The following is a 24156-nucleotide window of genomic DNA, read 5'->3' as shown; positions in this document are numbered from 1 at the left end:
AGTGTATTAAATTTGCTAAACAAGATAGAAGACCTGAATTTTCTGAAAAATCCACTATAAAAACATTACCTGGATTTTCCAGTCAGACAGTATAATTTTAAAATGAGAAAATCGCCCATTGGAGTCAAAAGCAGATTCTGATGCTTTATCAACTTGAGCCAATATATAGCCATAAATTTAAATTTTCTGCAAAACCTCACTTAGAATCAAATTGTTCCTCAACTGTTAGTTGACTATAGATTTCAAAATTAGACTTACAAAGGGTAATCTTAAAAAATTGATATTTATTCAATTTAGTGCATACTTGTACACAATTACATTTAGCAATCTGTCTGAACTTAAAGTACACACTTTGATACTATTTACTGCCCCATTGCATTGTGTGTGTCCTCCCCACCCTATGAAAACCGTGAAAGATTGGAACGGAAGTACAGAAACATGTGCAATCTAAATGGGAATGACCAGAACGCACAGTTGCTACAAAAAGATTTCTTCCGGACAGTTCAGAGGTTTGCACAAAAAGGTCTTGCTGCATACCACTTACATAACCCAGAAAACCGGCTGGATCCGAATTAGAAACAAAATATAACAGAGACAGAAAGAGGGTCAGCATTTGAGAGAAAAAAAAGTCATTTCAGATTTCAACAGAAGATAACACCTGGAAAATGAATGTCCTATGTTTCTCTTTCAGATGCTGATTAACCCGTGACTTTGAGAATTGTAGCTTTTCGGTCATAATTTCAGCAACTCTCTTCCATTGATCAATATCTTGACCTTGCAGACTGTCTGTTCATAGTCCTCAGTTATTCTTGTCTTTTTCAAGATGCAGTTTCATTGCTGAAATAAAAGTACGACAATTAGTATAAAGGGACCATTACGCTGGTGAAAGTTGGGGATGACGAACAAAGAAAAGGTGGGTCACTAAAATCTTTTGAACACTAAAACAAAGTAATTTTTCTGACTACTGATCACCAGACAAAAATATTATTCTTGCCCTCCAATCTTGACTTCACTATTAAAAATATTAAAAACTAAGTTTAAACACCAGTTTAAGTTTTGTTTCAACTTAAAATGGAGGCTATTAAAATAAGCAAGAACATATGAAACAAAGAAGAGTTACACAACGAAGGGAACCAAGTTATGCCAGACAAAGTACACATTGTTGGTTATGGAAAACTTCTACAATAACTTCGACAAAACTTACGAGAAAAAAAAAAAGTGACCTCGAGTTTACTCCTTGGTCATAACCTGGAGATTACCCACCTACCTTAGTAGAATATAGTCAAACTTTTAAAAGATCAGTTTAAAACAGCACAAACAAGTGAAGTCTTAGAAAACTAAAACCTAGTCCCAGTATATTTCTTAAACCAGAGTGCAACATTTAGTCAAAAGCTTTTCAATTGTTAAAATGCAATAAATTATACAATTAGTATAAGAATATCAATAGAAAAGAAAAATGTGAATAGGTCACTGTTCAAAACTAAGACCACCAGAATTAAAAAGTCTTTGCTGAAAATCTGGTTGCAATGTTCAGAGGTCTCCTTGAACATGTGTAATTGGCTGAAACTCCCATTGGAGAGCTGAGTCATGATTTGATGGATGGATGGTTTAAAAAAGAAACTTTGTACTGTAGTTGCACATGTAAGTCAATCATACATCAAAATTCCAATCTTTTCAGCTTTAATTTGTTTACACCATATTTGGGTGTATCTAGACACCAACACACAGGAAACTGAGTAGATTGGGATTATATTCATTGGAATTCAGAAGATTGGGGGGATCTTATAGAAACATATAAAATTATGAAGGGAATAGATAAGATAGAAGTAGAGAGGATGTTTCCACTGGCAGGTGAAGCTAGGACAAGAGGGCATAGCCTCAAGATTAGAGGGAGCAGATTTAGGACTGAACTGAGAAGGAATTTAATCTATGGAATTCCTTGCCCAGTGAAGTAGTTGACGCTACTTCAGTAAATGTTTTTAAAAAAAGGTAGTTTTTTTTGAACAATAAAGGAATTAAGGGATACGGTGAGAACGCGGGTAAGTGGATCTGAGTCCACGAAAGGATCAGCCATGATCTTATTGAATGACGGAGCAGGCTTGAAGGGCCAGACGGCCTACTCCTGCTCCTAGTTCTTATGTTCTTATATAAGTGCCAGGCTGCGGAGTTTCAATCATAAATAAAAAAAATCTTAAGTTTTCTACTTTTCTTAGCAAAATTTAAAAAAAAAAGTGTCATGTTAATGACCTGCATGCCAATATTTACCACAATAAACCATTAAACAGCATAATAATTCAAAGGTTTAGTTTGTACTGTCTTAATAGAGTGCATTAGCCTAAAGTGAATATGTTTGCATATTCTGGCAAGTGAAATGCAAGAAAAACATGTTCAAACACTTCATATTTGTGATTGCAGGGGAAGAGCATGGGCAGGGAAGAATGGGGATGAAAAGAAATGGGATTTGATGTTTTTTTTTTAAGGAAAACCAAAGGCTCAAATTAAATGCTTGGCTGAGAAAAAATATTGGATCATTCTATATACCGAGTTTGACTTACCCACAGGTCAACCATCTTGTATACCTTCCTGTCAATCTACTGACAGCTCACTCTAAAGGTATTGAGCAGCAAGAAGGAAAAATGACAGGTTACGAGACAGGACACATGTACATCCCATTTCCATCAAGAGGCTGATCAAGTATGGTATTAGCTTTTCTAAGCTTACTGATCAACTACCCATTTTGTTTTCTTGGTCATTAGGTATGTACTGATAGTTGGTCACAAAATAACCAGAAAACAGCATATTGTAAAGAAAGGCAGCACAGCAATCCGAAAACTTGAACACTGCAGCACCTCAGAATTATCTGTCAGATTTTCTTGTTCCTCTTATTTTCTCTTCACCCAGGTGTGATTTCTCCTTTTCAGAAGGGGTTTGGTTAAAATTTATTACTATTTACTATTCTTTTAAATTTATAACAGATTAGTAGAAGGATCTGAAATTAAATCCCATGCTGCCCGTAATTCACATTTGTTGTGGATCCTGCATATCACACAGTCATTAAACTGAATAATTAGTGAGTATTGGTGGTACTTAAGTATCATCAAAAAGGGCTTGTGTCAAGGCAAGCTCAAAGTAATGTTTGGAAGTGTAGGATCATGCAATTTTAAAGAAGAATTATTGACCGAAAACATATACACAATCAACACTTAGACATAAAACCACACAAAGCTGTGGTTAAAACATAGATAAAGCTTCTCCTCCCAACAGAGATCAATTTGATAGCACAGAATTAGGGATTGAAGCTTAAGTAGGGTACTTTGAGGACAAAGACAAGTAAGTTGGAAACCCATTTATTTATGAACAAATTGGCCATACAAGCTTCAATTATCTGCACTTTTGAGTTGGAAGTCTCATTTAAAAAACTAACAGCAACTCAGTTAAACACCAAAATATCCACAAATTGCAAATTTCTACCTTGTGTTAAGGGCCAACATAATTCATGAAATAAATTGGTTTCGAACTGGTCACCGTATTTGTTGCAAAGTAAGTGTAGTTGGCAGGCCTGAAGTTTTAATTGATTAGGCACTATTTGAACAATGGGTAGTTTTAACGATGGGTTACTTCAAGATCAAGCTGATCAGAATAAAAATGACCGAGTTGCTGTTAAGGATCAAAAACTTAAGGATCAAAAACTTGACGATCAAATGGGGATTAGTTTACGCCTTTTCCATTGAGAAGTAAGTGGTTATCACCTTAATTAACTAATGAAGGAATCTTTGGATCAAACAATTTGATTTGAAAATCCAATCACAGCTACATGATTTGAAGAAATCTTGTGGTTCCCAAAAGCCTGCTTGGCATTGTTGCAAGCAAACATCAACATTACCATACATACAATATGCAGAAACAAGATCAGAATCCACTGAAAACTATTTAAATATTTATGTCACTTCATATTCTGCAAGTTTAATATTCTACTTTTAGTACTTCACTGCAGTTTATCTTCACTTACAAATAAATTTATGTGGGTGAAATTCACATATTCAGCCCACTGCTGCTTTACGTCTTCTGCAATAAGTTAGGGAAAAAAAAAAGAGGGTTAGTGACGGTGATGATGACGTGGATTGGATTAGATTGGTCAGGACGTGTGAACATAAGCCTAGAAAAGGGAAGCTCGAAATTACAGAACAAACAAACAAATGTCCCAGTAGATAACTATCTAGGACATCAGCCTCAATACAGGACAGTCCCAGAAATTTGGTCATCAAGTGAAGCATCAGTGCTTTTTAATTTGGAAGAAAAAAGCTCTTAACCAATTTTCTTTCTCCGTTGACTTTGAAAAGAAAATTGGAATGAATGTGAAAACTGGCAGCCAAATAAGCATTTCTTATTTTTATTGCTAATTCATGGAATGGTTTGCTTCAACAACCAAGATAAATTTCACACTTACCTTCAGCCAGAAGGTCAGTGAAACTAGGTGCCTTTGAAAGCAAACAAGAGAATATGGTGGCATTCATGTGCTGAACACTGCAAAACACCATTGCTAATTGGCAATTAGTAGGTGTACACATTTTCCTACTTGTGTTGCATTCAGAATGCTAGCGCTGACTCGGGAACACTAGAAACCTTGGTTATATAAAAACTGCTTTTCATTATAACAAAAATAGCCAAGGAGAAAATAAACTGAATACAGTGACAGGAAAGCCTAATTCTTTTAGCAAGCACCAACAACGTTACTTTGTATTTTTAAAAAATTGTGTCATCTACAAACAAGGGAGAGTGAGTGAGCGAGCGAGATAAATTGTCTTACAGGAGAGTTGTTCTTTCCACAAGTAAATTCTGCAGCCCCACTTGTATCTTTTTCATACTCTCTGGATGACACTCTCAAAGTTAGTGGTAAAAGGGCAGAGATAGAAGCATGGCTCTTAGTGAGGACTAAATTAAACGCACTAAGTTATTGCTATCCATCTTTCAACTATAATGAGACAAAAATGCATTACTTCCAGATGGGCAACATATTACAAGGATTTATAAGTTGATGATATAAAGCAATAACTGGAAATAGTATATTTAAAATGATCATAAAATGTTAACTATAGAAGAAGACAGGGACTAGAGCTGATGGAAACTAATTAAATTACAAAAAGGACACTACGTTGTCAGCTAGAGAGAAACTTGGATTATCATGACATTGGTTTTCCATCAGATGGAAGAGTGGGAGACTAGTCATGTGTTATTGTGATTAGCTTTAGGATATTCAAATGAAAGTCATCCTTCTTGTTGTAGTAAGTATTGTTTAAGAATCAATTTAGCCAATGATTTGAATTTATATGCAAAGTAACAGCTCTCTGACTCAAAATGAGCAAAGCAATTGATCTCATTTTCTATAGTCACAATTTTGACTTTCAGAACATTAATTTGATACCTAATACTTTAAAACAGGCAAGAATCACATTCTCTCAGACCACCTTAAAATGTGGCCATCACAAAAGAGAAATAAACCTCAACAAACGTACACCAATATCTTTCAATAATAATGGAGCAGATTGGATCACATGGATTCTATTAAAAAGAGGTCATGATAAACCAAGAAGTATCATTGTCTGGTCTAACAGAAGCCCGGGCTGTTTTGTTACATACAGACACATTAGGCAACGGTTTAGGTCCTGCATCTGTCCTTACGAACTTCTTGCTGCTACAAAGTGTCTGTAAGACTAAAGCAAAAATAAACAAAAAAAAAGGTACAATTTATAAAAAGCTGCCTGAATTAGATTTCAGATTGTTACGTTTGGCACAGCAATTAAAACATTCAATAAGTACAACTTAACACTGCCCATGTGGAGTTACTGATTATACCGGAATTAAATTTTTGAAACCAATATCTCGGTTTGGATTCTTGCCAAGTTTGGATGATTCAGGAGCCTTTTCGAAAATGGCAGGTGAATACAGATTCCCATCCCATTCCAACTGGCAATACTTTAAAGTGTGCTGGCTAGTCCAGGTCACAGGCCCACACCCAGTACACCTTACGTGGTCAACTCCACTTGTGGAGATAAGCCTGGTCAACTTTGCAATTAACATGGGGTCAGGACAGCTTTTTAAAAGAGAGAGTCATGTTTCCAGTGTTGTGAAGTAGGCTGCATGAGGGAATCATTTTTGTTTTGAAACTTGCCTTTCAAAACATCCTCAGGCCTATCCCATCACCACCCCCACCCGTGCCAGGCTAGGCACCTCCACTAACATCTTTCCCCAACCACCTCATGCCCATTCAGTACAACTGTATATAAAATAAACACCATATAGTGACAGTATGATCTGTTAAAAGTTTAGAATAAAACATTTGATAACTATCCAGTTTCTAAAAAAAAAATGCAGTGAAAATTAGCTAAAAGGGTCATTTAGAATATTTACTGTTTCAATAGTTGAAACAGAAGGAACTGAAAAATTAATCTTTTGTAAATAAACACAGTCAAGTTGACAGCAGAGATCAGAGATCCAGAGCTTCAAATCAAAAATGGGCTCAAACATTTCAGAGTAATGAATTTCTGAGCTCTCATGTATGTAGAGTCCAAAGATAATTCACTCTGGTTGATATATGAAGCCTCCTCTTGATTGACACCTCAGACTCTGGTTTCTGCTGCCAATTTCACAACGATTATGTTTATTTCTATGGTTCACAATCAGTTTAACATGTTTACAGATTCAGTTATTGATACTTTAAAAAGGGCCTGGATGATTGACATTCAAGTTGTACTAAAATGAAGCATTTAAGCATCCTGGAAAGTAATAAAAAAAATCCATTCATTGAAAAAAGTTGAGTTACACTCCAACTGTTACCATGATGTTCAGTGCTTCTACACACTGTGTAGCAGTTAAACTAGGGCTGTAGCCTGACAATGAGGAGCCAAATGCAATGGGGGCACAAGAGCCTTTGTTTTTAAATTGTAACTGGATGAAGTCCTATTTCATGTAAATGGACCTGAGACACCTGACACCCTGTGGCTGCATCAAGACATTTTTCCTGGGTCGGCATGGTTGACTGTAGCACACATCCACTGTCCCGCCACCAATGAGAAACCACTGAGGCACTCTAAATGAGGCTCTCTCCCACAAGTTAGGCAAATTTTCCAGCTCAGCCAGCCACCTTGTCTCGAGATGAAAATCCAGGCAATAACTCTTTCCTGACACCAAGCTTGCTGAATAACTACTTGCTAATCCCAAATGCCGTCGTTTTGAAAATATTGGAAAGGCCAGGCAATGACTGGTAGCACTGTAACTATTTTTGATCATTAAGCATGTGGAAATTCTCTAGTTTGACTAAGTGATGCAAGCAGCATTGCAATCTGTTCCTCAAAACTAAAACAGCTGTGGCATAGACAATGAAAAAATATTCTAGATTTAGAAGATAAGCCTCCAAAATATATTTTGCCATGTTACATGGCTGAATCAGTTCTTCATACTGTAGTAGTGTCACAGTTGTTTATGAAACCATATATTCCTAACCCATCTTGACTGAAAAGTGCAAAATAATGTTCATGCCACACAAATGCCAGACAATAACTATCTTCAACAAGAGGATGTAACAATTCAACTCGACATTCAATGGCATTACCATTGCTGACCCTGCCTCACTATGAATGTTGTATGGGTCACCATTGACCAGAAACCCGAACTAGCCATACAAATAATACTGTGGCTACAAAAGCAGGTCAAAGGCTAGGAATCCTACAGCAAGTAGCTCACTTGCTGACTTCGCAAATCCTTTCCACTGTCTACAGGTGAAAGTGGACAGCATGATGGAATACTCCCCATTTATCTGGATGACAGCAGCTCCAACAGGACAAAAGAGGCTTGACACCAACCAAGATAAAGCAGCCCAATGACTGGCACAAAGCTTCAGTCCCTCTACCACTGGCACATACTAGCAGCAGATGTACCACTTACAAGATGCACTGCAAAAATTTATGAGGGCTCTTAAGACAGCACCTTTCAAACCCACACCACCACAATGTAGAAGGACAAAAAGGTAGCAGATAAACGGGAATACCACATTGTGCAAGTTCCCCTTCAAGCCAAACATCTTTGACTTACAAAATAAAAGGCAGAATACACTGCTGAAGGGACCTATTCAAACTCTGTATGGTCTACTGATTGGATTAAGATGCTGGCCAGGAGGTTTCCTCAATATGCTTCAAGAAAGACAATTATCTAAATATTTAGTTAGAATTAAGACTATTACTTTTACACATTTCAACATGACAATAGTTTAAACCTAATTCATTGCCCTCATTTCTGTTGAAACAATTGACATTATAAATAATTAGCAGAATGGTAACAATTAGGCATATGTTGAATTATCTAATCTAGCTATTATACTTAGAAACTCTTTAAACAACTCTTCTCCCTTAACACTCTGCTCTTAGACCAACTTTTAGATCACCTCCACTATCTCAATCAACCCGACATCCACTTTTGTCAGGATTGCTATTATCATGTGCCATGAGCCTTTCTTTAAAAGCAAAACATTAAAAACACATTGTGAAAGAGCAAAACACTTGAGGGCAACTGCTCTATCCCCCAGAGGGCATCCAGCCTCAGTTAGTCAAGTCATTGAAACGGAGAAGTGCATCATACACACAGACAAATTCTCAGGAACTTTGAAACCGCTTCTAACTGTTGTTATTACATGGAATTGGAAGGAAACTGCCCACCAATTGTCACAAACCTTCAGCCTGTTACATATGATAGTGCTGTGCCTTTAAGATAAATATATTCTGCCCTGTTTCTCTTGCAAAGAGATGTTGATGCAGTGATGCTGGAATGTTTTCCAGAAAGTTGAATATTCATCAAAAGAAATATTTTACCATTGAGAAGGAGACCTGGAGTTTGGTGTTGGTGTTGCAACATTTCAACATTCATGTTGCCAGTAATGTATCTGAGACAATTGTGTATACTGATCATAACCCTTTAAATTTCACTTTTTAACAAAAAAAGTATCAAGGATAAAAATACCAGACCATTTAGATGGAGTTTGTTGTTAGTGATTAAATTTAATTAAACTCATGGTAAGACAAGAGAATGTAATTGCTGATGCATTAACGTACGAAGATGGAGGTGTTCAGGGATGGAAGAAACGACTGGAATGGACTTTATTACTGAATGTACTAACTGTAAACAATGTATATACAAAGCACTAATAGACTAAAGGCTTTGAAAGTGAAGTCAGCTTTGTATGTTGATGGTTCCTTATTTTTCTGAAAAAAAATAGTATGGGAGGTGTGACAGTGAGCCGTTAAGTGTTCTGCCCTGCCTCTTGCAGACAGGTGTTGCCACAGTGGTGCCAGAATGTCTCCTTCAGACAGGCAGTTGGTAAACATTAAAGTTTTAGAGAAGATTTGTAGCTCAGGTTGCGGATGAAGCTGTAGACCTGATTGCCGAGCCAGTGTGTTTGGTTGCAGACGTTTCGTCACTGCGCCTCCGGTGAAGGATTAGTGGTCTGTCCCACTTGTTATTTATATGCCTCGGTTTGCTGGGATGGTTGGTGTTACTTCTGGTTCTTTTTTCAGTGGTTTGTATGTTGGGTCCAGTTCAATGTGTTTGTTGACAGAGTTCTGGTTGGAATGCCAGGCCCCCAGGAATTCCCTGGCTTGTGCCATTATGGATGTGTTGTCCCAGTCAAATTTGTGTCCTTCTTTATCCGTGTGTATTGAGACCAGTGAGCGTTGGTGCCAGTTGGTGTTTGTGTATCCTTATTGTCAGTTTTCTTCCAGTTTGGCCTATGGAATGTTTTTCACAGTCCTTGCATGGTATTTTGTATATTACTTTAGTTTTATTGGATGTGGGTATGGGATCCTTTATGTTTGTCAGCAGGTGTCGCAGGGTGGTTGTCAGTTTGTGGGCTACTCTGATACCTAGGGGTCCGAGTAGTCTTGTAGTCATCTCTGATGTACAGTAGGGTGACTAGCGTGGCTGACCTTTTTGTTGTCTGTCACAGAGGTAACGGCGGATTGTGCTTTTTTTGGGTAGCCATTCCTTTTAAAAACTCCATACAAGTGCTCCTGTTCTGCTTTGCGCAATTCCGGTATTGCGGTGTGTTGCGGCCTATTTGAATAATGTCCTAACGTAGCTCGGTTTATGGGTGTTGGGGTAACACCCAGTAATTAAGTATCTGGTCCGTATGTATGGTCTTTCTGTATACGCTAGTCTAGAGTTTCCTGTTGTTCTTACATTCTACCATTTTGTCCAGGAAGGGTGGTCAGTTATTGTTCTCTTCTTTTGTGAATTTTATTCTAGTGAGGATGTTGTTTATGTGTTGGTGAATTTCTTCTAGTCTTGTGCATTGAACTAGACCCAATATACAAAAATCGCTGAAAAAACAGAACCAGAAGTAATGCCAACCACCCCAGCAATTCAGAGCATATAAACAACAAGAGGGACAGAACACCACCGCTTCACCGGAAGTGCGCTGATGATGTTACCTAGCAGGGTGACGAAACATCTGCAACAAATAAGACTGGCTCGGTGAGCAAGTCTACAACCTCAGTTGGTAGACACCTTTGGAGTTCTCTCTGGATGCTTTTTCTAAAAAGACAAAAGAAGCAAGAAGAGGTGGGGTCAGGCATCACACAGACCCAGAAAGACTTCTAGATTTTATTTCAGCTAGTAAGATGGTTTCTTCTAACTGGCTGATGGAACAAACAGCTAGAGCGCTCTCTCTCTCACACACACACTCTCTCTCTCTCTCTCTGGAGAGAGAAGATAGCATGTGAGAATAAAACTGTTTTGCTCAACTGCCTTGCAATGAGTGTTTATGGGATGCTGCCTATATTGGAACAGTTGATGATTAGTTGTTAAATCATATTATCTTGTTAAGTATTTCAATAGAGTTAGAGTTATGCCAGTTCTTCTTTTTGTTTGCATTTTAACCATGTTGTAAGAATAAAGCTTGTTTAGCTTAAAGCCTAGCGGTAGACCACTCAAATTACATCAGGAACACAACACCTTACAATTGCTTTTAAGTATAAAAAAGTTATGGTCTAGGATATCTCCTTATTACATTTTCTGGGGTGGTGGTGGGTTGGTGGTTTGGTCTGATCTGGTCCATAAGTACACTATGAATGTGAAACAATTAGTTTACTTAAAATAGACTGAACTATTCTCTATTCTGTATACTCCCGACTATTCTTCAGTTAATTTGCACTTTCATGTTTATCTGTGCTTAAGCAAATCAGCTGCTGTGTAATTACAATACTAAGTTCAAAACTATAAGTTACGACCCAATCCAAACATAGCTATAAATTACAATGAGCTATTAACATTTTGATTGGCAATACAATATTTGAAGAAGTGGAGAGAGAAGAATATTTGATGTCCTCATCAGGTTCTGCAATATTCTAGCCATTTTAAGTACTTACACAATACTTTTGCAAGACTAATTGAGTGATCACAGCATTTAAAAGAGGATGTGAACCATACTGCAGACTCAAAATTTGATGCCAATCACATCACTAATGTTCCTCCTATTGGTTTTAAAAAGCTTTAATCCTTTAATCCGAGAAACAAATAAATCTATTAAAGATAACCTTTTATGTAACTAGTGACGTTCCAGAGGTTCTACGAAAATAAACCAGGATCACATTATCAGACCTAAACAGACTTCCTATTTTACAGGAAGTTTGATGCCAAAACAAATGTGAACTCAACTGCATGATATCAAGACTGCACAAATTAACACCTGATGACTCAATGGCAAAACACATCACCAAATGGAGTACAGCTTCTTATTGAGCAGTGATTGAGTTGAATTGAATTCATCAATCTTGGCCTAGACAAGGTTGGGAGCATTAATAGTTTTAAATGAACAAAAAAAAAAAAGTTGCTGGAAAACCTCAGCAGGTCTGGCAAATCTGTAAAGAAAAAAAAAAAAAAAAAAAAAAAACAAAACAAAACAACAGTTAATGTTTTGGGTCCGGTGACCTTTCCTCAGAACTGGTCTTTAACGTACTGGATGCTAATAGTCTCAATGTCTCATTGTCTTTTTGATACTTTTTAAAAGTAGCAATGGGTTAGGAACAGAATGAAAAAGAGGATATTTTTGTGTAACTTAGCAAAACAGAATCAGAATTTGAGTCAATTATGGTATTGCCAGAAGTTGAACAGTATGCCAACACTGAGCAATCAGGGTCACAGCCATCAAGGCAGCATTTGACAAAGTGTGGTATCAAGATTCCTGAGCAAAAAGCTGGGATCTATAGGAATAGGAGGGAAAACTGTTCACTGTTTGGAGTCATGCCTAGCAGACAGGAAGATGGTGGAGTTGGTGAAGGTCATTCACTTCTATCCCTTGGATTTTCAGTCATTTGACAAGGTTACACAAAATGTTATTGCACAAAATAGGATCCAAGGCTGTAAGAATAAACATACAAGAACAGATAAAAGATTAGCCAGCTGAAAAAAAAGTATACATACATTCATCTTTTTCACATTGGCAGGATGTGGCCAGTGTTGCCAGCAGGGATCTGATGCGAGAGCTGATGAATTGCAGCTAATATGCAAGATACATATTAGCTCTTTAAACATAGAGACAGAGATTATACAGCACAGAAAGAGACCCTTTGGTCCTACTTGTCCATGCTGACCAGATATCCTAAATTAATCTAATCCCACTTGCCAGCATTTGGCCCATATCCTGCTAAACCCTTCCTATCCATATACCCATCCAGATGTCTTTTAAGTGTTGTAATTTTACCAGCCTTCACCATTTCCTCTGGCAGCTCATTCCATACATGCACCACCCTCTGCATGGAAAAGGTTGCCCCCTAGGTACCTTTTAAGTCTTAAACCTACACCCTGTAGTCTTGGACTCCCGTATTCTGGCAAAAAGACCTTGGCTAATCACCCTATCCATGACTCTCATCATTTTTATAAACCTCTGCAAAAGGTCACCTCTCAATCTACGACACTCGAGGGAAAGTAATTCCAGCTATTCAGGATCTCCTTGTAGCTCAAATCCTCAAACCCTAGCAATATCCTCGTAAATCTTTTCTGCACCCTTAAGTTTACCAACATCTTTCCAAAAGCAGGGAGACCAGGACTGAACACAGTATTCCCAAAGGGCCTAACCAATGTCCCGCACAGCTGCAACATGACTTCCCAACTCCTATACTCAATTCACTGACTGCTAAAGGCAAGTGTACCAAATGTCTTCTTCACCACCCTATCTACCTATGATTCCACCTTCAAGAGGTGGTATGAAGCAGAAACACATTACATAGCACTGAAGACTTTAATGAAATTTATTACAGCTCTCAGTGTTTACATATACACATTACACTCACAGGAACTCATGTCTGGGCTCATGTTAAGCAATCGGAATGTGTTGTAGCACACTTCTCTCAACAGATCATACTGTAAGAGGACGTAGTCAGATGGAGACAGATCTTCACAGCATTAGTCTCATGCTGTGATTAGGTAAAAGACATAATATTCATGTCCCTTAAGAGGTATATTGCATATTTACTGAGAGATACTAACGCACTGTGTTTTCACATTTGATATCAATTACTGAGATGAGGGGGATACAAGGCACAGCGGTTAAGTTTACAGATGACACAAAGATAAGCTGGAAATGTTGAGAATAAGACAACGATGCAGAGGAATCTACAATGGTTCAGGGAAAAAGGTTTGACAAATGGAGTATTATGTGAGAAAATAGGAGGTTGTTCACTTTGGCAGTAAGCATTTTTAAAGCAAAAAGTTTTATCTACAAGGGAGAATGACTGTAGAATTCTGAGATACAGTGCAATCTAGGTGTTTAAAATAAACCTTTGAAATATTCCGGGAGGTCCTGGCAGTTTGTGAATTACAAACTTCATTGATATCTGTTGTGAATTAAGGTCAAGCATTGTATGAAGAACTTATCACAATCATTTCAAAGCTGATTTAATAAAACAAAAGTCCACACTTAAATTCTGTTCTACTCTTCCTTCCACCAACTCTCCATGTTCAATTGTCCTGGAACATACTTGAGCATCATTACACTATGTCTCCAATGTCCAACTACGTCCTACTCACCTTCTCTTGTCATATTTTCTGCTGCATCCAGAGCTTTTCCACCGAGATTATTAACAACACTATCCACAATGGCATGATGTTTGAGGAATAGAGGGCGGACAATTCGATTATAGATCATTTGAGAACCATTCCATGCGACTGGTGCCATGCACCACAACAGAAAAATACACTGCATGAAACAGGAAGAAAAAAAAAATCCCAAAAATGTTAGCCACTAAATTAGCAATGTAGAAAATACAATGTAAACAGCCCAAATTCAAGCAAATTCTTTACAACATGCAAAATAGTGAATTGCATTTACAGTAAATGCAGACATTTGGAATTAGTGTTAAAAAGTTTAATTTGTGAGTAAAGAATATGTAACAGACCTGGTGAAAGTGGCTAACATACTTTAAAACTTGGCAACAAAATACAAGAGATCATCTGACCTGTTACTTACCTTTCCAGCATAATAAAAAGGGAACCAATAAAGGAAGATGTCTGAGAAAAATTCAGCAAGACTAAATAACCCGTAAACTACCCAGTACGTCAACCACTTTGTATCATCCTCTTTATCTGAACTTTCAATAGCTTTGATCCTGGAAGAAAAAGAATACTTTTGAACCATTTTTCCCCCAGTGGCAGTTTTTAAAATCAACACAATACCAAACCATTTAAAAAAAAGTCAACATACAGTACTGTACTCTTGAAGTGCAAGTGTCAATGGAAAAACTAGGTGTCATGTCAATCACCATACTGTCTGTCAGCAGAAAGCAGATGCAATTAAGTAGGAAATGCATGTTTTAAAACAGAGATTGGAACTTTAGCATTTCTAGTTAGTTAAATGCAGAGGGGAGTATGAACTACAATAAGAAAAATTATAATTGCTTTGGAGTTTTGAAAACACTGCAAGTGGTCTGGTTGGCGTGAAAAAAAAGACTTGAATATATATCCAACTTTTCCTTATTTTTCTCCCATTTATCTACTACTACAGAAGTGTCTCCTCAAAAATCATAAATTAGTCTCATAATCCTAATTCATAATATTGAAAGGCTGCATCATTTATCCCAAAGAATGCAAGCATTGCCCAGCAGCTGAAGGGGAGGTACAGGCTGGTGGTTTAAAAGAGTTTTATTAAAAGCATTAAACAAGCTTTTTTCCCCCCATGCTAAAGCAGAGCTTTGAAAACTATTTTACTGTTCAGCCCGAGTAAAAGCACTCCAATTCCATCCAGCAAGCATAAATTAAGATAGACCATCACAAAGCTTTATCATTATAAAGAAAAAACAGATTTTTATCCTAGTTAGATGATAAACTCTCCACAAAACCGGACAGTCCATTAATGGCAGATGGAAAAACGTTAAAATGTTTGTGGTCCTTTGCTTTCTAATTGCCTAACGGGCAGTATTTGCCATATGTTAAGGACTTAATTAATTGCAACATACCAAATTGTTGTCTTGATCAACTCAACAAATCTTTGTTAAAAAGAACCTTTGGAGAGAAGGCACATCAGGTGTACAAAAAAAAAATTCTGCAGCTATAACTGGATTATAAAAACAGACCAATTTTGCAGGGGATTAAATGTCATATGCTAGTGATAAACTTTTTGCCTGTAATTTTCACGTTTCTGTTGAAAGCTCATAAATCGTCAGTGTACACACTTTTAAAAACAAGGAAGTCAGCAATAGTATTTTGATAAATCAGACTGGCTCCAATTACTGATTAATTTGTCAATTCTGACCTCCTCATTGCTGCTTCAGAAACAGCATCAAGGTTGCTCCAGATAAACGGGAACAAATGAACAATGCAAGCAGTGTTTAAGCCTGCAGGGCTGCTGGAGAAGAGGATGGAAATGTTCACCCAAGATGCATATAACAAAAAGCACACAAAGCTATAAACCAGATGATTTTTAAAATCTAAGTGTCTAAGTTTCATGAAGTACTTTTGGACTAGAATGGAGAATTTTGCATTTACACATTACTGAGCAGTTTAGGTGATGCTAATTTTCTTTCAAGAACTCTAGCTGAGTATACATTAAACAACAGGGCAACATGTGACATAATTTCTTATGTGGCGAGCAATGGAACACAGGCACCAGAAAGCAGAGTGAAATAAATACACAGCCCAAAACAAACGGAGAATAAAATCCTAGGAAAAATGAATTTGGCTCCCTAAACGGTCTGAAGCAGACATCCGCAGCTAGTCATTGCACTGTCCACAGAGACAAAAGTGCAAGAAAAAAAAATACATACAAAAAACCAATGGAGTTAAAGAAAGGAATTTAATTCAACTTATGAATTTTGAAGGCCTCTTTTGTCATCTACAATAACCCAAGATGTAGAGTGGCCTCCAGTATGTATTTTCTTTAAAAACATCATTGAGAAATCAATTAGATATAAATTAGGGACCAGGATTACATTTTATACATTTTAAAATGATCCAATATCTGACCATCATAAATATCACTTTTAATGTGAACTAAATGTAAGACTTTGATGTGTAAACTTGAGAATGGACAGTGAAGAAAAGATTCTTTAATTCAGTTTTAGTAATTAAGTTTTGACACCTCCCATTTTGGTGCAGTGCAATTATAGTCTGGATCAGACTTTATCATCTTAACTGACATCTTTTGTATCTTCACAAATTTTCTTTGAGCAAGAGAAAGCTGTTTTTCGCATTGTGGACCAGAGCCACTCTTTCTATTTGCAATGGAAGTGTTTGATAAAATGCTTACTTAGCTTGGGTGATAATTAGTGTTATGTTCGTAAGTTATAAAAATAGTAAGTAAGGCTTTTAAAAATAGCAACATCCAAGGGCAAAGAAAGAAAATGGAGTTGGAAATTAAGATGGAGAATGGAAGAAAAGCTGTTGATTTAGATGAAGTCAAAACTATTCACAACAGAACAGAGGTGCATTTTTACACAGCTTGAAGGTCATACTTACGAAAAGTAAGCTGGGTATACAAAACCAATCAAATTGCACAATAGGGATGCTCCATATCCAAACATAAGATAGAGACCGAGGACGGTTATTGAACCTGGAAGGAAGTGGTATCAAAATGAGATCACTACCAGTGGAAGCATAATCAAGCTTACCTTGTGCACAGCAACAGCCCAGTATTAGAGGACATTGGCAAGTTACATTCTCACCCAACCCTAAACCGAAAGAACAAAACGTATCCTTATAGAAAGATCTGTTGAATGGTTTATTTTTGAAATCCTAAAAGGTACAGTTTTCTTGAAACAACAAGGTGCAGAGCTGGATGAACACAGCAGGCCAAGCAGCATCACAGGAGCAGTAAGGCTGACGTTTTGGACCTCGACCCTTCATCAGAAAGCCAGGTTAAATTTGTGTCATAAATATTCTAATAATCCAGCTAGTCCCAATTTATTTCACTTATTTAGGCTCATTACAGTATTCATACACTGTCTGGAATAAGAACAACCGTGTGCACTTCCACCATCTGGTCGCAACCATGAGTCCATTGTAAATTTTAATATTCATTGTATGCATAGGAGTATTTTTAAATATTGCTTTTCAGATAGTTATTGCATTTCAAAAGAAATCTGAAGACCCTCTCAGACCACATTGTTACTTGTCGGAGTTTGAATATAGGAAAGTTTGAGAGAAGCATACAATGTGCGAATCCGCTCCTGGAGTAGTGTGTACCATTTTTGTCCCTATATGTAAAGTAATGACATACTGGCATTGGAAGCAGTTAAAAAGAGATTCATTAGGCCTACTTCAAGAAAAATAAACAGGTTGACTTATCAAGAATGGCTAGACTCTTATTGAAATAAACATGATTCCAAGAGGGCTTGACAGGGTGGGTGTTGAGAAGAATGTTTCCACTTGGGAGGGAATCTCAAAATAAGGGACATATTTACAAAATAAGAGGGCACTCATTTAAAGTGGGATAAGAGAATTTCTTCGTCCAGAAGGTAGTGAATGTCCGAAATTCTCTAACTCAGAGGTACGGATGCTACATCATTGAAGTTATTTAAAAGGTGGGTGTAGAAAGATCTTTGGAACATCGCGGGTGAAGGCGGTGATAAGCTGGCACAAGCAAAGAGTTGAAGTACTGGGCAGATCAGCCATGATCTCACTGAATGGTGGGGCAAACTTGAAGGACCAAATGTTGTTACAAAGTGAAGGATAAGAAGTGATCCCACTAGTTTTCCTAGTCCTAGCCAACTTTTGTTTTTGATTACATATGAATAAAAGAATTCACATGGCACACTGATTGCCCCTACCTGTGGGCCTGAAGGTCCAGGGTTCAAGTCTCACCAGCCTTAGGAGGCGTGGCATGACACGTTCAAACAGGTTGCTTCAAATCAACCACCAGAAACTATTAGGGTTTGATTTGATTTTTGTCACGTGTACTCAAGGTACAAAAATACCAGCAGTACAGTGAAAAGTGTATAACGTTGCCACACAAGGTGCTATCTTAGGTACAAGTACCTAGGTACAGAATCTAAAGGTAATCAGATCATTTGTTCACCATTAGCTTTTTGTATTGGATTAATCAGAGCACTACTAGCAATGTCACCATATTTAGATCCTACAAAAATACAGTACAGAAGAGGCCCTTCAGTCCATCAAGTCTGTACTAAAGTTTAACTGTTAAAGTTTAATAGCTTAACAACTTCCCAGAAACATGAGTTTTAACTTTGCTCAAATTATATTACAGAATACTCCCTTGAATAAACACCTAGCTAATTTTCTTAGTGTTTAACCACTCAAGCAAAATGATATGCATCTTTGAAGCTTGGTGGAAGCCAGACTGACAGTTTTTCCATGGTTAAACTGATATAGGATTCATACAAACAGAAAACGCTTGAAATGGTTAGCAGGCTAAGCAGCACTATAGTGGCACTTACTCTGTGGGTAAAGAATGTTTAGGGGAACAGAGAATACTCTTAAAACTGAGATGCGAACAAATTTCTTCTCCTAGAGAGTATGGAGTGTCTGGAATTCTCTAATCCAGGGAGTCATAGTAGTTAAATCTTTGAAAGTGATTATATAACATTTCACGTCTACCTAAGGTCTCAGTGCTTCACAACCAATTAATTACTTTTCAAAAAAGTGTACTGACAGCCATAGTGTAGGAAGTGCAGCAGCTGATTAATGGAAAGCGTCCCTCAAACAATGTAGTAAAACCAGATCATCTGTTTTGATGTTAACTGTGGGATAAATATTGGTCAAGACTACATGGGTTGTTCCCCTGTTCTTCATCAAATAAAGTGCCATGGGATTTGTCACATCCACTAAGGCAGCAGATCAGTCACATGCAAAAGTACGTACACTTTTGGACTGTGCTGCACTGGCATGTTAGCCTTGGTTCTTATGCTCTAGTACTGGAGGGAGGCTTGGATCTGGAATCTTTTGATTAAGAAAAAAAAAAAAAAAAAAAAAAAGTGTGCTACAATTGAGTTGCAACTCACAAGGGCAAGAAGAGAAATCATGTTCCCAGGGCTGCTCCTGGCTCAAGCCACCAACTTCATCCTTCAATCTGAGGGCAGCAGCCTCCAGCCCTAGGGCCCAGGTTCTGTCTATTGGGCTCAGATGTATATCCTTTGGCCTTGGCCCTGGCCTGACAAAATGGCCTAATGTGTCAGAATTGATTTTTCACAGTAGCACTTGGCCTTACACCTCCTCTCCCACCAAAAATAAATGCAAGACTCACTGCTGAAAGGGGTGGCAGGCCAAGGCAGTCACCAGCCTGAGGAGGCCATGCATTGACAAGTAGACTAATCACTCTTCTCCATTCCCTTTGTTCAGGGTGATAATACTTTCACAGTACATTGTGCACTTAAGCACATTTATGCATATTGCCAGACATTTTATACCACAATGTAAGTGACAGGATTACATTCATGATACCAGACCAGAAATTATTTTTTAAAACTTGAGCTACATATTGAGCAAGTGAAAGAGAGTCAGAGTTGTTCAGCATGGAAACAGACCCTTCGGTCCAACTTGTCCATGCTGACCAGATATGATAAAGTAATCTAGTCCCATTTTCCCCATATCCCTCTAAACCCTTTCTATTCATATACTTATCCAGATGCCTTTTAATTGTTGCTATCGTACCAGCCTCCACCACTTCTTCTAGCAGCTCGTTCCATACATGCACCACCCTTGCACCAAAAAGTTGCCCTCCTCTCACCTTAAATCTATGCCCTCTAGTTTTGGACTCCACCACCCCTGGGAAAAAGACCTTGGCTATTCATCCTGTCCATGCCTCTCATGTTATAAGCCTCTAAGGTCACCCCTCAGCCTCTGATGCTCCCAAGAGGAAAGCCCCAGCCTATTCAGCCTCTCCCTATACCTCAAACCGTCCAACCCTGGCAACATTCTTGTAAGTATTTTCTGAACCCTTTCAAGTTTCATAAAATCCTTCCTATAGAGGGGGACCAGAATTCAATGCAGTATTCCAAAAGTGGCCTAACCAATTTCCTGTACAGCCACAACATGACCTCCCAACTTCTACACTCAATGCACTGACCAATAAACACAAGCTACCAAACACCTTCTTCACTATCCTATCTACCCACAAATCCACTTTCAAGGAACTATGAACTTGCAGACCACTACACCTCCAACTTTGGCGTCTTCTGCAAACTTACCAACCATACCACCTATGTTCACGTCAGCCTTTCTGCTCCTATGATGTTGCTTGGCCTGCTGTGTTCATCCAGCCCTTGTTGTCTCTGCTTCTGTTTTAAAATGTGCATTATAATTAACCTTGTGTGGTTTGTTTTCTAGTGTCCAAAGGCAATTGCATTTGGCAAATAACAAGGAAAAGAAATTCAAATAAGCAATATTTCCATAATGTTTCTAAGGTGTAGCTCCATTGCAAGTTGCATATTAGCTCTGTACTAGACATCAATGTATTTCATGAAGTTGATTTTATAGCCAAGTGAATGAATACTTCACAGGGAACTTTTTGCCTATGTTGCTAAATTGTATGTACGATCATATCACTTGAGGTTAATTGAAAACAGCCTTAGCAGCCAGGACAGTTTAAACTTTGACCTCAGTGGCTACAGGGTATTTATCCTGCCTATATTAAAGCAATTCTTCCTATGACAGTTTTGGTGCCAGCAATTTCTTGCATTTTATTGCAATATTTAAGTAATACACAGGTTTCCACATCTACAGATGTGTTCTAGGGCTGGAGATGGAATTTATTCAGATTGGTGGACATGCACACCAAGATCCTCTGATCCTCAGCAATTCCTCGAGAGTTGTTCTACTCTTCATGTATTCCTTTGCCTCGTTTGTCCTGCCCAAGTCCAAAGATATTTGAAAACGCAAAGATATTTCCACCATGTGCAAATAAACAATTGCACAAATGAGCAAACTAATAAATTTCTGTAGACACACTTACAGTTAGTGATCAAAAAAGCTGGCACATTTGTGGAAGTCTAAAATATGTGAATACATTTTGTGTATTGAAATATAAAAAAAAGATTGTTACTTTCAACATGTACCTTTTGGTATTGGTGTTAAGAAGCCCATACTTCAGAACTTGAATTGAAAACTTTTCAGATTGACAAGTAAAATATGTAAGCAAGGAAATAAGTTTTAAAAAAGGAGCTTCTTGAAGGTACATATAGACCTGGAATAGCATTGGATTTGAACAGAAGATTGCAAGAAGCGGCATATTTTGGAAACATCCTGTCTTTAAAATCTTTTGCATATAGCTGGGGTACTTGCTGAGTGTTGGATCAGAACTGAATTTGGCCCCAAAATAGTATGCACAATAGTGTGGTACAGAAGAGAACAGGTCATTGACCCAACTGGCTCACAGTGCTTGTGCATCACACCAACCTCCTTCAGTTTCTATTAAATTTAGTTCTAATAGCATAAAACTTTTTTTGCATGCACGTCCATCCAGTTTCTTCTTAGACTGCGTCTATGCTATTCACCCGATTACTTGCACTATTGGATTTCAATTTCTGAACACTCTCTATAAGGAATACCAAACAAAATTTATTGATGTCTTACACCACAGGTTTAACCAGGTCACCCCTCCATTTTCTCTTTTCTAGAGGAAAAAGGAAATCCCTCTTGCTGAACTTTCCCCCAATACATTGAATTTATGAGTTCTGGTACTGGAGTTTTTTTGGCACTGCTGCTATACCTCTTCAAAAGAAATAATATAATTAATTTTAATTTATTCTTTCACGTGTGGTTCACTGGCAAAAAAGTTAAAGTCTGTTGCACATCCCAAATGCCTTTGAATTGAATGGCTTTTTGGGTTACAGTATTTCACAATCAACCACTTTCCGGTCACGAGTCACATGCACAAGCATAGTCAGTGAACTACACGAATTTTTTTTACAACTATCGATGACAGTTCTGCGGTCAACATTATTGAGGCCAGTTTTCAATTCCAGCTTTTACTAATTGAATTTGATTTGAACCTATGTCGCCAGAGGATTAGCTTGGATCTGGATTAATAGTCCAGTGACATTCCCACAACACATCCTCCCAGCATTCTAGTCTGCACGATACATGCAATGCTACTCCTTCAAAATAACAGCTTAACCAAGTTCACAGATTTCCTGTATCTACCACAATTAAGTGAACACTGTTTCAATTGTGGTTCCCCCTTCTCACTAAAATAGACCAAGTTTCTAACCAACTTGTTAATAGTTTTTTAAAAAAAATACCAATTCAGTTAGCATATGCATAGAATATCCTATAAGCCTTTGAATTTTAAAAGTTGTCCTTTGACACAAACCACATGCCTCTCAGCTCCAAGACCACGCGCTAACAATGCAATTTAAATCGTTACAGCTCATGTTTGCAAACAAAATTGCCTGGCAAACACCTATAGGGGAAAATAAGTATTTAAGTGACCCTTACAATTTCCACTGTCAGTTCACCGATTTGTGTCTTGAAGGGTCTTCTGACTTTCCCAAAACGTAACCACAACTTTTAGCAACATGTAGCAGACGGGTGACACGCATTCTGAAGGGTCGCTGAACCCGAAACGTTAAGTCTGATTTCTCTCCACTACTGAGTTTTCCCACCAATTTCTGATTTCCAGCATCCTCAGTTCTTTCTTTTTACAAGCCAAACCAAATCGCAGTGGAAACCAGCGCACGTTGACATTCAACAACATATTGCAATGGTTGCTAACAAGCCTCTGTGACCTACCTGTGGCTAGATTGTATTTACGCACCCCAGTCTTCTCTTCAATCTTCCCCAATATGTTGGTGATGAAGTTCTTTTCGTTCAGGAAATTCTCAAAGCGCTCTCGCAAGGACGGCATTTTGCAATAAATACAACTAAAAGTAACAGCAGACACTACTGACTCCCAACGCGTTCCGTTTATTGCAGCTCTCCCACTAATCTTCCAATTTGCTGACTCTCAAACCTTTCTGCCAATCCGCTTAACGACTACGCGATCCGTTTGTTGGAGCTACGTTTCCGGCATCATTTTGTGATTGGCACACCAGTTACCCAATTGGATCCACGGTTGATACTCATATCCAGATCTTTGTTTGTCAATTTATCCTTATATAGCGATTTAAAAAGAAACGATAGACAGGCAGGTCCAGCAGGGATCACATTTTGGAGTACAATTTACAGTCCTGGTCACCGTGTTATAAAATTGTATAGAGGTACAAGAATACTATAGATGCAAGGAAAGATTTACTCGAGTTGAGGGATAACAAGGTGTAGAGCTGGATGAACACAGCAAGCCAAGCAGCATCAGAGGAGCAGGAAAGCTGACGTTTCGAGTCTGGACCCTTTTGCTCCTCTGATGCTGGTTGGCCTGCTGTGTTCATCCAGCTCTACACCTTGTTGTCTCAGATTCTCCAGCATCGGCAGTTCCTACTATCTCTTTACTAGAGTTAAACCTGAATTCGGAGTTCATGACTATCAGAAAAAAATTGAACGTTTTGTTCTGAAAAAGTAGAAGACTGAATAGAGGTATTTGATGCTATGACTTGCTTCACTAGAGTAGATCAGGGCTTCTCAAAGTGGGGGTTCGTGACTCTAGCAGAGTTGCATGCTGAAATTTTGGGGTTGCAAGCTTTGAGGCAGCAATGGTTACCACAAAGCACTGCTCCTTTCCTCTCGTTTTCA

The 24156-nt window shown here is 38.0% G+C and overlaps 1 protein-coding gene across 1 annotated transcript; it reads right to left on the bottom strand.

Moving 5' to 3' along the window:
* Positions 1-264: 264 nt before the first annotated feature.
* Positions 265-23543, bottom strand: LOC109936005 (receptor expression-enhancing protein 6). Its single transcript, XM_020534618.2, has 5 exons — positions 23221-23543; positions 16993-17086; positions 14510-14648; positions 14071-14239; positions 265-837 (listed from the first exon to the last, which is right to left on the bottom strand). The coding sequence occupies exons 1-5, from the start codon at positions 23333-23335 to the stop codon at positions 800-802; spliced, it is 555 nt and encodes a 184-aa protein (XP_020390207.1). The 5' UTR covers positions 23336-23543; the 3' UTR covers positions 265-799.
* Positions 23544-24156: the final 613 nt, after the last annotated feature.

The sequence above is a fragment of the Rhincodon typus genome, chromosome 29, assembly GCF_021869965.1.
Source record: "Rhincodon typus isolate 14 chromosome 29, sRhiTyp1.1, whole genome shotgun sequence".
NCBI lineage: Eukaryota > Metazoa > Chordata > Chondrichthyes > Orectolobiformes > Rhincodontidae > Rhincodon > Rhincodon typus.
Note: the sequence above shows the minus strand (reverse complement) of the source record. Positions and strands in the feature narration are given on the sequence as shown.

Excerpts from the sequence above, each read along its gene's own strand:
- LOC109936005 (XM_020534618.2), bottom strand. The coding sequence starts at position 23,335 with ATGCCGTCCTTGCGAGAGCGCTTTGAGAATTTCCTGAACGAAAAGAAC. Across the intron at positions 17,087-23,220 it reads TAAATACAATCTAGCCACAG|GTTCAATAACCGTCCTCGGT; the intron begins GTAGGTCACAGA and ends ACTTCCTTCCAG. Across the intron at positions 14,240-14,509 it reads CTTTTTATTATGCTGGAAAG|TGTATTTTTCTGTTGTGGTG; the intron begins GTAAGTAACAGG and ends TGTTTCATGCAG.